General features: G+C 40.1%; 1 protein-coding gene across 3 annotated transcripts in view; it reads right to left on the bottom strand.

Annotated features, from left to right (window-relative positions):
• Positions 1–3,455: 3,455 nt before the first annotated feature.
• Positions 3,456–16,640, bottom strand: part of Tmem117 (transmembrane protein 117) — a 350,457-nt gene continuing 337,272 nt past the window's right edge. For all 3 annotated transcript variants that reach the window (XM_090355491.1, XM_090355483.1, XM_090355499.1), the window contains exons 7-8: positions 15,119–15,248; positions 3,456–4,144 (exon numbers count right to left, since the gene is read on the bottom strand). In XM_090355491.1, the coding sequence (XP_090211617.1) occupies positions 3,498–4,144; positions 15,119–15,248 (777 nt within the window). In that variant the 3' untranslated portion in view covers positions 3,456–3,497. The remainder of the gene's footprint in view (positions 4,145–15,118; positions 15,249–16,640) is intronic.

Raw genomic sequence — 16,640 nt, 5'->3', positions numbered from 1 at the left:
AGAGACTTGATGCCCTCATTGACTTTATTTTCTTCTTTGAGACAGATTTATGTTGTGTGACCCAGGCTGCCCTGGAACTCAGGATCTCTCCAGATGCTGGAATTACAGGCACGCACTACTATGCTTATTTCTGGTTGACTCCTAGGTTAAATGAAGAAGGAAGAATTCCTAAACTGTTTCTAAAAAGATTCTCTGGTAATCTTAATTTATGCTAACAAACAAAGGTACATAATAAGTAGCCACCCTATTGGGAGGAAATGGAGGAAGCAGTTATGGATATGGGCTTGTGGTGATGAGATTTATCTCTAAGTATATATTACCAGGCATAAATTCATCATGTTTATTTAATTTTCCATTTAAACTCACAATGAAGTACTTTATCAACATGAAATACTAAAATCATCTCAAATTAGTATAAATTCTGCCCTGCATAAAGGAAAATACTGTAATTATGGAACAGAAGAAATATGATTGTTTATAATACTGAAGCACTACCACAATTAAGACATCACATTTGTTAAGCTTTTAGAATCATTGGGTCATGATTTTTTAATTGCTTATTTTTAACTTGAAATTTTGAGCCTTCTACTGGTCTTTTTTTTTGAGGGCCAATTCAAGCTAAAAGGTTGATATTCTACAACTTGTATGGCCATAACCTAAGATTACTGGAATGACTCAGATTGCAAAACTAAATACAAATGGATTTAATTTTCACTATGATTTGATTTGATAATCTTTAATTGCTATACACGTGATATATTAAAATACAGAGGAAGAAGGAAGGAGACCTAGGTGTAAAAGAAGGAGTATCAGGATACACAATTGAATAGTGAAAACTTAAAGAGGTTTAAATTGTGTTTGACAAAGTATTGCCCATAGAAACTATTATTCTTTGTCCTAAATGTACAGACTTTAAATACATATTTTCATATCAAATGACAGTTCCTCTAGCCAGTTTCTACAAACACATAAGTATAATACTTAATAAGGTCCATGTAGATCCTGCTAATGAGATTTCCTCATAAAACACTTCTTCCTTCATACTGACATAAAATTCTCAAATACTATTTCCATATAGAATATGTATATTGATAATAAGAATTTGTATAAAGAATGCATGTATTGATAATACTTTCTAAGTTAGCTCCCCCCATTTTTTTCCTCCAAGAAAATGACTTTCAGAATATGACCCAAGGTGATAGTATTTACTTGTTCCTGAGCAAAATGTTCTGGGTTCAGGGCTATGTCAAAATGAGCATGTCATAGATAATATTTTCTGTTATCCAGTATGGTCAGCAGTAATTACAGGGAACTTCCCCTCTTGCATTGTCAATTCCAGACATGTTTATGATTCTAAGTGCACCAGGCATGGTTATTAAAGGTAAAAGCAACAGCAGAGGCATGGTTCCAACTGCTTAGTAAACAATTGTAGAAAGATGTTTATTAAAGCTGGCTCTCAAGTGACAGATAAATGCATGGTTCTATTATGTATGCTAAATTCAGCACATTTGCAAGCTTAAAAGCAGATAGATCAAAACAGGAGGGATTTTAAAAAATCATAAAGACAAAATGCTACAATGTCAGAATGTGACAGGAACGTAATTTTGCCTTAAGAAAGACCCTCCCTTCAGCAACTCAAGAAACATGTAACCATAACTTAGGAAAGCAAATTAACAGCAAGTTAAGAGCACTCCATTTCTTAACTTGCATCAAGCTCTCACAACCTGTTTAAATCAGCTCTGGTTAAGTTAAGGTACCACTTGTCCCTTATGCGCACTCACACATACAAAAAAAAACTACAACACATAATTACTAATGTAGAATTCTTATTTATTAATGTGCAGTGAGTAATTCTTTAAAAAAATAAAACAAAAAAAAATGTAAGATGCACACATAAATGAGACTCGTGCAGATTTTTCCAGCACAAAAAAGGTCCTGCTACATGATTTTTAAAGAGGAATTATCTTGCTCAGGGATGACATACATTTTTCTCCATATTTGTTGTCCAGAACCATATTTCCAGAAAAATAAATACATATTGTAAATGGTAGGCAATGCAACCTTCACAGGATTACAAATTCACTTCCTTAGTTGTCAGGGGATTTGTATAAATGCCAATAAATTTGAGAGTTCATCCAACTGTGCCTCTTAACCTTTGTTCCCAAAGGTAAAGGGCAGGATTTTTTAATCAAGTAGCAATTTATCTTTAATTAGGAAAACATAATTAGGCATTATCACCTAATTGCAATTACTGGTTGGAGAAAGTCCCATTTCGTAAGTGGTGACCCATGTTAGATTACAATTCTCCTCTTCCCCATTTCACATCTGTATTTGTATTTGGCAATATGCCAATCAAATTAAACAGTAATCTGTCACTGAGTCCAGGACTTGGGAATCAGGCCTCTAGTCCTAGCTATTCAGGAGACCGAGATATGAGAACCAAAGTTCAAAGCCTACCCAGGAGGGAAAGTCTGTGAAATTTTATCTCCAATTAATTACCAAAAAGCCAGATTGGAGCTGTGACTGAAGAAACAGAGTGCCAACCTAGACAGAGAGGAAAAAATACGAACAAACGCCAATGGACAGTGTCCAGGCTCTGAGTTCAAACCCCAGGACTGGCACACACACATACACAAAACAAAACCAAAACAGGACCCGAAGGTAATCCCTCTAATTCTTGGAAATCTAGTGTCCAAAACAACAACCCCGAAGCCAAACAGAAAACCAAGAGAATGTCCTGCGACCGCAGCTCAGCCGTTATCTGTGTCTTGCTCACACAGCAAGCCTAAGATCAAAAGAATCAATTTTTCAATCCCTCACTACATCACTTTGACAATAAAATTAAATAAACAAAACAAAAAAAAAAGAATTGTATTTTTTCCAGAGGAAAGCCACATCAAATAAGATTAGAGAAGGGGTTACACGCTTCTTTTCTGGCACAGTTAAAAGCCGTTTGAATGTCTCAAGGCACCTCTACGGTGGGACATCAGATCCAGGGTGGGGGTAATTGGCTGCTCTACTCTGCTTGGAAAGTCCAGGTAAGGAGCTTGTGCAGTTGTGGAAAGCAATCTCTAGAGGACCGGGTCAGAGTAGGCACGCGGATTATAATACAAATAGAAAACAATGAGTCCTAGAAAAAAAGGGAGCGCGTTGAGCACCGTTTGTGGCCCTTGTTTGTATTTCTTTACCTAATGCTAAGTAGACCCCACGTTTACAAAAAAAAAAAAAAAGACTAATTGTGTTGTGGTGGTGGTGGTTACACTCCATGTTGCTTTTTTCTCCCCTCCTCCTCTTCCTCCTCTTCTTTCTTTTCTTTCTTTCTTTCTTTCTTTCTTTCTTTCTTTTCTTTCTTTCTTTTTCTTTCTTTCTTCTTCTCCTTCTCCTCCTCCTTCTCCTCCTTCTTCCTCTTCCTCTTCCTCTTCTTCCCTTCCCCCCCTCCTCCCCCTCCTCCTCGCCCCCTTGTCCCTGCGCCCCGGCTCTAGCCCCCGCGTGTGGCTCTAGTTCGTGGGGGTACTCTTGGACGTGGCCGGCTCCGGGTCGGTCTCGGTGGCACTGGTGGATCCATTCAGGTGGGAGCTCAGGTTGTCCGACGTCAGGTGGGAAGACTTGTAGACGATCTCGTTGAAGTCGGACCCGATGGAGACCAGGGGAGGATCCCGCAGCGGCTCCTCCACCGACACCTCGGTGTCCTCCCGGGCCAGGCCCATCTCCTTGCTGTGCTCGGACGGCGACTTCCTCTTCATGCGCGTGTAGGTCTTGTCTTGATTCTCCATGCCCTGCTCGTTCTTCAGAAACCGCCCGAAGAACCAGATGAAGAAGCCGAACCACACGAAAGCGATCAGGCTGGGCACGAAGGCCAGACACTTGACGTCCAGGCTGGCCCCGGTGAAGCGGCTGTGCAGGAACAGGTCGCCCTCCACGTAGGTCTTATTGGTCTCGGGGTTGGTGTGGTTAGACCTCCATTCCCAGGACAGCCTGGTTCGGTTCAGGTCCTTCAGACTTGCTGGGTCTTTCACCGTGTAGATCTTCTGCCCTGGGCCTATATACTGTCCGTATTCGTGAGGTTTATAAAAGATTTGATTTTTCCACATATTGAGATCCAAGATCAAGACCAGGAAGATAATTCCATAGTTAAACCATTTGCCTGCAGGGAAGAGAGAAAGACATGTAGAATTAATCAAGGCCCAAGGAAATGATCCCAGGGCTTTCCCTGCCACACACATTTCACACATGAGAGTGGTGTGAGCAGGGAATGGAGAAGACCTGTGATGCAATTCAGTTTTGTTTTTTATTTTAAATGAAAGTGCTGCACGGTTCTAAAGTGAATTAGCAAAGGAAACGTGTGAAATATATTCTAGGCATATAAAAACATATTCCACTAGAGTCAGTAATGTATGATAGTTTCAAGCAACAAGATTATGCCTCTGTCTTATGTGTACCATGGATATCTGCAAATTTGATTCCGTGTTGGCCCTTCTCTAGAACCTTTCAATGGATGTTGGAAAATGAGATTCTAATAACATCCTAAGGTAAGTCTGACGTATGACTGAGCAGCTTCTACAGTTTTATAATTATGCCTGGGGAAGAAATAAATCATTTTGAAATGCAAAGCACAGTAGTATAGTCATTGAATTTCCATTGATGTTTGTAGGTGACCTGTTGATTAAACCATTAGTTGGTGTGTGATTCAGATCGATAATCCTTGAGCATTCAAGATGTGACAAATTAACTGCATCAAATTCTCATCCAACACAATATGGTTATACAACTATAACCAAAGCTAGAGAACAGCTTTTTTGATATTTTTTTTTGCCTTTTTGCATGTGTGTGTACTGGTTTAGGGCTTGGAATTAGGGCCTTGTTATATCCCTGAACTTCTCTTGCTTATGGCTAGTACTCTACTACTTGAGCTAGAGCTAAAATTCCAGCCTTTTGTGTGTGTGTGTGTGTGTGTGTGTGTGTGTGTGTGTGTGTGTGTGTGTGGTAGTTTATTGGAGATAAGACTCTTCTGAATTTTACCTGCCTGGGCTGGCTTCAAACCACAATCCTCAAATTTTAGCTAGGAACAGAGGAGTAAGCCACTTGGTGCTAGTGAACGGTGTTAAAAGACATTATTTAGAGAAGTTGTAACTACTATGATTTCTTTGAAAATCTTACATACAAATGCCATTTATTTAGTTATTAATGAACCATACATTTATATTTGCTAGTGGAAAATAAGGTAAAAATACTCCAGGGGCTATGAGATTATATTAATATATTTATTATGTTACAGTATTTATTATATTTATTTTTTACAATATTCCTAGTAAAATAATTGTATACTATAACTTATTATAGTACCAACTGTAGTATAGTAGATTTCATCCCATGAGTTTATTGAAGCAAATTAGCTGACTTCCAATTGACACCAACTCTTACTTTTATGCAGCTGCCACCTTGTCATTCCCCAACCGTTGTACCCACTGGTCCAAAACCCAAGGTTGCTAGAATAATAGAAGATATGACCGTCCTTCTTCTGTTAGTTTCTAACCACATGATAAGACCTCTAGTCCATTTATCCAGTTGTACAGAGGAAAGATATTCCTCCTTCCATCCACCATCCATCTTTCTCTTTTCTCAACAAAATGTTTTGCTTCCTCTGTGATTCTTTCTCTTTATTGTTTCGCCAGTTCTAGGGCTTGAACTCAGGGTCTGGGCACTGTCCTGAAACATTTTTGCTCAAGGTTAGCACTCTACCATTTGAGCTCCACTTCAGGCTATGTCACAGGCTTTCCTGCCTGGATGGCATAATCATAATCTTCTGATCTCAGTCTCCTGACAAGCTAAGATTACAACAGTGAGCCACCTGTATCTGGTTCTTGAAACCCCTTTGAACAACCACTTAAAGATAATTACAAATATATAAAAATTAAGTAAAATCATAAAAAACAAAAGAAAAATTTCTTTGCCTCATGAGATGTGGCAAAACTCAAAAGCAAAGCCAGGCCCTGCTGTGCTCTTGTCTACAACATGAGATCGTTGAACTGGCTAATCCTCAAAATTTCTTCTCAGTTCCCCGAAATCTTTTTGATGAGAATGGGAAATGGGAAATAAGCATTAACTAACCTTAATGTTTTATGATGGGCTAGGAAATCTATCTGTTGGAAAAAACAGACAGTATCTCTAGTATTCAGATGGAGAAAGGTTTCTTTAAAAGTGACCAATTATGAGGAAGACTGTTTACTAAAAAATGAATGCATTGGAATCCTTGAAATCACCCACATGAAAAGGATCGCACCACACACACACACACACACACACACACACACACACACAAACACACACACGGAGGGGGGAGGGAGGAAGGGAGAAAGAGAAAAGAATGGGGGACAGAATGTGTTCTGAAGCCATTTTCCCAAGTGGATTGTTGTGAATGAATGATCAACAGAAGCAAAGAGGGCTGGTATTTCAGGATCAATCATATGAGAGATTTGTGCAACTCCCCTGTTGTTCAACCACATAGCATAATGTAAATCAGCCAGGAGGGAGGGTGAGGATCCATACGTTCTGTCTCTTCATCTCCTTGTTGAAATATCTCACTGTCTCCTCTAATGAGAAATCACTGCATGGTGTGGCTAGGATTACCTCTTTCTTGTATTTCATGCTCATAATGAATCTTCCTGATTGCCAAAAAAAGATGATATTCTAATGGAAATTTTATCTTTTTACTTTGCGGGAGTTTACAGAATCCTGGTATAGCTAATTTTAAAAGGCTCTTCATTAAATATCACCCTCATTGAACACAGCAAATGACAACAATTTGGGGGGAAGTATTATTTTTTTCAACTAAGGAAGAAAACATAATGAATATTTTGTGATCCCAGTATGAAACTGTCATTCTGTTTAATTCCTTACTCAGTGAAGTTGCAAGTGAACATTGTGATTGCACTGTGCTGTGGACATCTGTCTATCAAGATGGTGGTCCTGCTTGCAGGCCAGGCACGTAAGCATGGGTGAATGAGTCGTGTTTCATACAGGCATTGAGCATCATCATGAGACAGAAGAAAATACTGGCCTTGATGAAGATGCATTTAGGACAAATAAAAAAATGAATTTTATTTTATCATTCTCCTCAGTTAAATTCAAAGCATATATATAAATACTTATATACATATATATTTTTAAGGAAGACTAGTGAAATGGTGTTTGATAAGTTAGCAGCCCATTCAATCTTGCCTTTGTTGACTTGGGTCTGTCTTTACATATATACCCTGAATATGATGACTTCAGTTGAGGACTGGTGGGGGTGTGAGAGATGAGGGGGAGTGATGGATGTGGGGTCCCTGATCAAGATGCGTTGTATTCAGAAATGGACATGGTGAATGGAAACTCCTTTTATAGCTGCTTAGTGATACATACCAAAAATAAAAATAGGGCCGGAAGTTTGGCCTACTGGTAGAGTGCTTGCCTAGCATGCACAAAGACGAAGGTTCAATTCCTTGGTACCACATGTATTGAAAAAGCCAGAAGTGGTGCTAAGGATCAAGTGGTGGAACTCTAGCCTTGAGAAAGCCCAAGGACATGCCTAGGCCCTGAGTTCAAGCCCCAGAACTGACCCAAAGAAAAGTAAAAAAAAAATAAAGTACTTGGTCTAAAATCTGAAGAACAAATGTCTCCTTAGGTAAGTTAGGGGTAAACAGAAACCACATTAGATGCTTGGGTTATGAGACCACTAAGTAACTGAGAAATATTTATATACTAATTTATAAATTAATGACAATAATGTGATATAGTAATTTCTTAAAAATGAAAAGCAAATTGGTATCTTTTTTATAAAGCATTTTCCTTGTCACTTCTGCTTCAGGGTGGAAAAACATCTAAGAAGTAATCCAGCAGCATAAGGGCATGCCCTGATATGTTACCACACAGGGATTTACCCTTTGTGGCAACAGCATGGGAAGAAGAGCCAGGGCAGCTGTGTGGAATTGGAGGACCATCCACAACGGACTTTCTTGAGACTGGGATCTAGTCCTATTTTCACTTCTAGAATCTTCTCTTGATCCTCTCACTTAGGTTCTGATTCAAAATGTCTATTATAAGACAATTATCGTGCTCAGAGAAAAAAATACAAAGAATGAGCTTTTAGTGCTTCAAATCAAATGGACATGTCTCAGTTACAGAATGAATCCCAGACCATTGCTACAATTGGATACAACTTACAAAATTAGAAAAAGCAAACTAGCAATGTCTCAAACGTGATGATTCATATATAGTAGGCTCTTCCTTAGGCAGTGAGGACAGTTCTTGAAGGGCAGGTGGGTTTTTATTACCAAATTGCTCATTTATGTGTAAGTAGATAGGGCAGGCTAGGTCGGGAAGAGTGATGGGCTCTGGGGCTCAGCAACCAGGGACCTGAAGAAGATGAGATGTGAATGAATAGAAGACATGGCTGCTTTGTATGGAAGTAAACTTAGTTAACTATTAGACCTGCACAAAAAGAGAAATGGAAATTGTTTCAGGATTCTCAATGGAGAGTCTAGCAAGGGGTCTTTGTGCACTCAGGATATATCTGTGATCTTCAGGAATGGTCACTGGACAAACAGTGCTTTGTGTTTCCCTACAACAAGTCTCATGGGTCAGACAGAAATCAGGGGCTGGGCTGCAGGGCATGGTCTCACCCTTTCAACCATGTGACTGACATAGAAACTCTGCTTTTGAAAACAATGGCTGGGGAGAAATCCCACACCTACGGAAATAAAAACAAAGGGATTTTTCCTCATTATTTTTTTGCATTCTTCTCACTATGGCGAAGCACCTGTGTCCTCTCCTTGCTTGGGAAACTGAAAGAGACACAGACACTGGGGGAATTGTTTGCTCTATGCTTTCCATTTTTTGCCCAAAGGGCTCCCCTGGGTATCATTGTGCCAACAGCATGAATTCTCTTCTCCTAGCCATATCGGCCTTCCTTCTGGCCTTTCCCCCAACCCGTCCTCATTTACTCAGATGATGGCCACCAAAGGGACACTTGCTTTGTCTGGCAGGGATGACAGATGGCAGAGCTTCCATTGGGTATTGGCATTAATAGGACTCAGAGGAGTTTCCAGGCCTGAATTGAGAGGATATTCCTCACGTTCCCTCCAGAGACTTAGGGCATCACATTTTAAAATCTGTGTATACATTCACCTTATAGGGTAAAAGAAAGGGGGGGAGTAAAGAGAAAAGGAGATCATTTTACAGCTGTTTTTAGTATTTATTTAAAAGAAAAAATAATGAACCTAGACAGGAAAAGTTACCAATGTGACTTAATCATAACCACGATCCCCTTTTGTTACTAGAGTTAAAATTTCAAGGGGAAAAACAATCTATTTTAACACACCCTTGGATGAAGATGATTTATTTTTATAAGCTGTAGCCCAGCTTATAAAATGAAGGCTCATACATACTGCAGCAAACCATCTGTCAAGGGGGCCCAGATGAACTAAACAGATGCAACAATTCAGGTTATTCCTGACATGCATAAATAAAGCTAGCTTGGAATCAGGATTTAAAAAATACTCCAATCTTAAATGCATGTATAATGTCAATGAGAACTCATCAGTGTCTCACCTCACCTCTCTCTCTCTCTCTCTCTCTCTCTCTCTCTCTCTCTCTCTCTCTCTCTCTCTCTCTCTCTCTCGTATTTCATTGAGAGAACATTTTTTCCATTCGTGGCATTGTTCTTCTTCTTGAGCTCTTGAGACAGTGGGGAATTAAACAGAACTCAGAAGAGCGAATAAAGGAAAGAGACTCTAAAGGAAAGAGAACTCTTGCAGGCAACTCAGGGCTTTGGAATTAAACAGAAAACATGAACTGGGTAAGTGAAAGGAAAAGCTTTAAGTGTTAAAAAAAACACAAAGGAAAAGAAAAAGTAGTGAATGCTTAAGGATTGCTTACTACACCTAGACAGAGAATAGTTTTAAGTTCTCACATATACTTATTAATTTCATGAGCACAACAAGCACAACAAGGGATGAGCACCAATCACTGTCTGGGCTGCAGAGACAGGAGGACTGCGCCTCTGAGAGTTAAAGGAGTTGATAAGGACCCCAGCTCCTGTGAGGACAGAACAAGAGCCCCCACGTCAAACCTTGAAGCTCCATGGCTTTCCTCTCCACTGATTCTCTGGCTTGTCACACAGGCAGGTAAATCCATAGAGGAAGCCCTCTTGGGGTCTGAAGGGGTCCGTATCATTCCTAGCTCCAGCTTTCTCTGTGGTCATGTACACTAGCAATTTTCGACCCTGCACTTTCTAGCTCCTGAATGACTCTATTGTGTACCTGTCTTCTTGGCTATCCCATTTTTACTGAATTTTCATTATGCCCACTGCCTCTGTGTATGTGTGTGGACTAGGCTTGAACTCAGGACCTAGGCGCTGTCCCTTAGCTCTTTTGCTCTAGGATTTCAGTCACAGCTTCACTTTGGGCTTCTTGGTGGTTCATTAGAGATAAGAATTTCAGGGACTCCCTTGCCCAGGCTGGATTTGAACACTGATTCTCAGATCTCAGTCTCCCGAGTAGCTAGCTATCCAGGTAATCTCCAGCTCCTTTAAGCTCTTTATATCAGATTTTATTTTCTGAAAGAGACATGGACACTGTGGAGATTGTCTACTCCATGTTTTCCATTTTTTGATCAAAGGGTACTCCTGGGCATCATTGTGCCAACGGCGTGGATTCTCTTCTCCTGGCCATACTGGCCTCTGTCCTGGTCTTGATTGTCATTGCTGAGTTTCAGGAGATCTTTACATATAACGAGGGAGATGGGAGAAATTCAACCTGCAGAGCTTGTTTGCTGCCAGTGTGTTTCTCTGAGAGTGTCTCACGTGATGGTTGAAGGAAGGTTGGTCCCAGGTGCTGCATCAGGAAATAGCTTCAGAATGGTGTATTTGTTTTGTGTTTCCTTTTTTTGGACAAGATTTCTAGGCTATTCTCTGTCTCTGTCTCTGTCTCTGTCTCTGTCTGTCTCTGTCTCTCTGTCTCTGTCTCTCTGTCTCTGTCTCTCTGTCTCTCTCTGTCTCTCTCTGTCTCTCTCTCTCTCTCTGTCTCTCTGTCTCTCTCTCTCTCTCTCTCTCACACACACACACACACACACACACACACACACACTACCTTGGAGAGCCATGAATGGATATACAAGGTTTTTACGATTAATCACTTACCCCAGTGGTAACAAAGTAAAGTACTGACGTCTCCTGCTTGAGAAACAGACCATGGAGGAAGCAGTCAACTGATTAGTACTTGAGATTACTTTGGAGATTTGCAGGCTACTATTTAGAATAATAACTCTATCACAATGCACAACATTTTTGAAATTTTGTCTAGGCTTCTTCTCCTACTCCCCTATAACAATAATCTTGTAAAGTAAAATAAAGTAAAAGGCCTTTCCCAGAATGCTCAGTGTACTTGCAGATGACCTCTGAAAGCTCTTTACAGAATAACAGGAACATACACAAAAATATGAGAGCCAAACCTTTAGCTATTTTTCAGGTATTTTTACCCACAGATAGGGCATTCATGTGAAGAAATGACTTTGACCATCTTTAGATTTCATTTGTCTGTGGTAAAGCTCATGAGTTTTAGTTTAAACTCTAGGATCTTCAAAGGCCTTTGTAGCAGGCCCATACAACTAATATTTGCATGGATGTCATATGTGACTTCCACCCTTTTTTTATTGGCTATGCAAGGGATTGAACATAAGACTTTGTATTTGCCAGGCAGGTGCTTTACCATTTGAGCCTCACCTTGAGCCCCCCTTTTTTTGCTCTGGGTATTTTTGAGTTAGAGTGTTCATGTTTTGCCTATGGCAGATTGAACCATGGTTTTCTTATTGATGTTTATGCCACAGATGGGATAACAGCCAATCACTGTCACATCCGATTTTTCCTGTTGAGATGAAGTCTCTTATACTTCTTTGGGTAGGCCTGGTACCTTGAACTTCCCAATCTGAGCATCCAGAGATGAGGTTCCAAGAGCAACCTCTGGAGTAGCTAGGATTACGGGGGTTAGCCACAGAATCTGGCTCATGGTGACTTCTAAATTAAAAAATAGAAAGAGCAGTTCTAAATGCCCAATTATCACCCTAGGAAGCATTGCAACTGTCTCATACCCTGGTTCATGCCCTGACCTGTAGGGTCAGAACCATTAAATGGGGCCCAACAATCTATCCTTTTATCAAGTTCCTCTAATGACTTGGCAATCAGTATAATTTAGCAATTATAGTACAATATCAATTACACTATATTACTACATTTATGTGCAGACTATATTAACAAAAACCTTATCTAATCTTTCTTGTATGTATGTGTGCTGGTACTGGGACTTGAACTCAAGGCTTTGTGTTCTTTGTTCCTTTCTTTCTTTCTTTTCTCTATCATTTGAGCCACACCTCAACTGCTGACTTCTTTTGCTAGTTAATTGGAGATGAGAGTCTCATGGATGCTTTTGCCCTGGCTGACTTTGACCCATAATCCTCAGATTTCAGTCCCCCCAGAGTAGCTAGGATTATAGGTTTGAGCCACTGGTGCTTGGCCTTTTTTTTTCTTTCAGTTTTCAGATAATAATATTTGATGGAACTAAGGCTTTCAGCCATACATTTGCTTCTCTCTGAGGGGAAAGTCACATTTTACACCAGATCTAATGATAATGCTGTTTCTGGGAGTCCTGAATGCTTGGCCTCCTTCCAAGGCAGTGCCTGTAATTTCAATTTTTTATGCATCTTTGTGTTTTTTAAATAAAGCATTCCAAATTGGGAAAACATTGAACATTGCAAACTGGGCTCTGTCCCTTCTATAAATAGTAGCGTTTATAACCAAGCCCATGTGAAATAGCCCTACATCATTTATATCTGATGGCTCAACATTTCTTTTATCAATATGCCCTCCAATTCTTTTTTCTTTTCTTTCTTTTTGATCCCTCACCCCACATTCTACACTTATACAGCACATTTCTGATGTGCATTCTGGTATTCAGAGACAATAGTGCAGAGGTGACTTGGAACAATAGCTGATAGCAGGAACAGATGGCCCAGACAAGGCCTACCCAAAGGGACATGATGATAACGTGTGTGTGTGTGTGTGTGTGTGTGTGTGTGTGTGTGTGGCAACTGCTTTGGAAGGCTGGGGGGGTAGCATGCTGTGGAGACTAAGTGGGGACCCCGAAACCACACGATGTGACCTGAACTCCAATGGATTGATTTACCCAGTGAATTTAATAGATGGGCCTCATTCATTTTGAATAGGAAGAGACACTAGCAGCCTCCTCTTCCCTATTCATGAGCTCATTCTCCAATTTTGAAAGGTCATCTCAAATTTAAAAACAAAACAAAAAAAGGAAAAGAAAACTTCAGCACTCCTAGCTGGGAAGCAAAGTATTTATTTATTTAATTTCTTTTTCAATATGGAGATGTTAATATTTTCTGTGCTTAGGCTATTTTTATATGGCTGTTTCTCTGGCAATTTTTATTATAACAAGTGTGGGATCTGAAACCGTTGTCCTTCACACACACACTCCCACACACACACACACACACACACACACACACATACACACTCCTTATAGTCAAACAGCTTGGGAGTGAATGCTACCTTTGATTTGTGATCATCTAGCTGTCTATTCCTTGTTAGAAAGGAAGTGGGGAATAGACCTAAGACATAACTCCAAGGAGTATGATCATTTGTTCTTTTTTTCTTTTTGCTGAGAGTGACAAGGGTGCTATGAGAGAATATTGTAATAAATGGAACATTCATCATGTTGAAAGTAGCAAGTACCTGAAAATAAAATGATCCGGGTATCTTCAAGTAATCCAAGGAATCTCTAGAGACACACCTGGCACAAGTCAGTCGTATGAAGTCAAATGGTAACTGCTCTAACTACCTAATGTTAAGTAGCCTGGTTGTAGTGTGAAAATAACCATTGTTTTTATATCAGCAGCAAATGAATAAAGCCTACAGTATATTAATGTTGAAAATGTATACCACATGCTGTGAAAAAGAAGTCCCAAAAAGCAAGGAATGGTCTATGGAAAATGGCAGAAGTACCTATGTGTGCCACAGATGTGTCCTCACCTTTGCTAATCTTAAGACAGAATGCAAGGCCTGACATGCAGTGGCTCCACACGATGCCCTGCTTGGCCTTGCTCACCTTCACTCCAAGTACAGCAATCTACAAGCCAAAGGAATGTGAGTACACTGGACACGCTTCTTGTCCATCCATGTGGTTAAGACACACATAAGCCAGAAAGTGAAGCTGAGATAGACACAGGTAAGAAGTGGTGGGCTTCACATGGGATAGATGGCATGAGGCCCAACATGACACTTCTTGTCCTCATAGGGCCTCACGCTGTTGCTGGGATGTTGCCTCCCATGATGTCCTGGGTACCCACTCAAGCAATAAAACAAGTATGGGAGGCAGGGCATAGACAAACCATCCATCAACCAGGGCAGAGCCCAGGCTTCTCTGGATAGTCTTGCTATTGTCTTTCAAATAAACTCAGTCTGAGTACAATTGGATCACTATATCTAGAGCCAGCTCATTTTTTTTTTGACAGTCCTGGGGTTTGAACTCAGAGCCTTGGCACTGTCCTTGAGCTTTCTCAAGAATAGCACTCAGGCCACAGCACCATTTCAGGCTTTTTCTATGTATGTGGTACTGGGAAATTGAACCCAGAGCTTTGTACACGCTAGGCAAGAAACAGAGGACCCTTGCTAATCATCTCTCACCTCTCCATTGTCTTTTATTTTGTGCATATACTGGTACCAGTACTTGAACTTAGAACCTCTACCACTTCAGCTGCTTTTGGCTTTTTTCTTTTTTTTTATGTGGAAGCTAAATCAGGATTCCACATATAAAAGAAAACACATATCTGCTGTGTCTCTGGGCCTGACTTCTTCCATTTTCCCATAAATCCTGTGATTTTTCAAAGCCACCATCAGCCTAGATCCCAGATGCATAGCACTTATTCCCCCAACAACCAAGAGTCACCTTGTCTTGTTAAAGTGAGCAAGAGACAGAATGAAATTTTACTTCACCAATGGCATGGTTTGCTTTTGACAGCAACCCTAGGCAGGAGATTATCAAATGGCATTTGAAGTTCCGTCACAGACCTGTTATGTGAATGCGGTACTCTTCCTTGAAGATTTTCTGGAAGAAAGGAATCTTGAACTGCATGTGAGGCGTGTGTAACCCGGGGAGATTCACATCCACATCGCCCATGAAATGTGGGAATTCCCAGTCCTGTCACAGAAAATCAACACAAGGAGCTTATTCATGATCTGCTTACTTCCTAAGCAGCCCAATGCCACTATATATATATACATATATATACATATATATACATATACATATACATATATATGTATTTGTGTGTATACAATAAATAAATAAAGATGATGTTTCATCTAAGCCCTTGTTTTGAAATCATTTTAATGCAGACAGATGTTAGCTGCATCAGTTTCATTCTCTAATGGTTATTTTATGGATAGTAGGTGGCAGCATGCATTCAAAACTCAAAATTAAGTCATCAGTTAGATCCTTGGTTTTTTTTCTCTTTGATGTGGTAGTAAGAAACTAACACAGGAGTGATTTGCATCCATACATGTTTATTTCTTCCTTCTTGGAGAATTAATCCTGTGTGTGTGTGTGTGTGTGTGTCTGTGTGTCTGTGTTGTGCATGTATGTGTGTGCTGATACTTGGGCTTGAACTCAGGGCCTAGGCACTCTCCCTTAGCTTTTTTGCTTAAGGCTGGTGCTCTACCACTGTACCACACCTTTATTTCTGGCTGTTTGTTGTCTAATTAGAAATAATAGTCTCTCCTATTTGTCTGACCAAGATGACTTCAAATTTCCATCTTCAACTCCCAGCCTTCTGACTAGCCAGGATTATAGTCAAGAGCTGGAGAAGCAATCTTTAAATTTTTAGAGAAAGGAAGTTATCAATACTGAATATATTTGAGGTAAATTTGGCATATTTAAAATATTTTATTGTCTGGATAATGTATAGAGGGGTTACGTTACAGTTGCATTCATCAAGTAGTGGGTACATTACTTCTTGAACATTGATACCCTTTCCCGTGCTTTTCTTTCACTTTCCCTCCCCTCACCTCTCCCAGTCATCTTGGTTTTCCCCTTCTCTTCCCCATCTCAAAATCTGGCACATTTTTGGCTACTTTATAAAAACTCTGAATGCATTTTAGCTACTGTATTTAGAACCAGCTCACTTTTTGGTCAGTCCTGGGCCTTGAACTCAGAGCCTGAGCATTCTCCTTGAGCTTTCTCAAAGCTAGAACTCTACCACTTGAGCCACAGCAGGACTTCAGGCTTTTTCTGTGTATGTGGTACCAGGGAATTGAACCCAGAGATTTGTGCATGCTAAGCAAGCATTCTACCACTAGACCACACGCCCGGCTCCTGAACTAGTTTTTTTGTGGGTTTTTTTTTTTTTACTAAAGCATGCTATTTTGTTTAAAAATTTTATTGTAAAGCGGAAGTACAGAGGGGGTTACAATTAAATAAGTCAGAATTTCTTGCTTTTGCCAGTCATGGGCTGAATTCTGGCCTAGCATCATAGTACCTGAGCTTCTTTTGCTCAAGGCCAGTGCTCTGTCACTTGAGCAACAGCACCATTTT

This window comes from Megascapheus bottae, chromosome 2, assembly GCF_031878675.1.
Source record: "Megascapheus bottae isolate mThoBot1 chromosome 2, mThoBot2.hap1, whole genome shotgun sequence".
In the NCBI taxonomy this organism is placed as follows: Eukaryota; Metazoa; Chordata; class Mammalia; order Rodentia; family Geomyidae; genus Megascapheus; species Megascapheus bottae.
The sequence above is the reverse complement of the archived record's forward strand: the minus strand, read 5'-3'. Positions and strand labels throughout refer to the sequence as shown.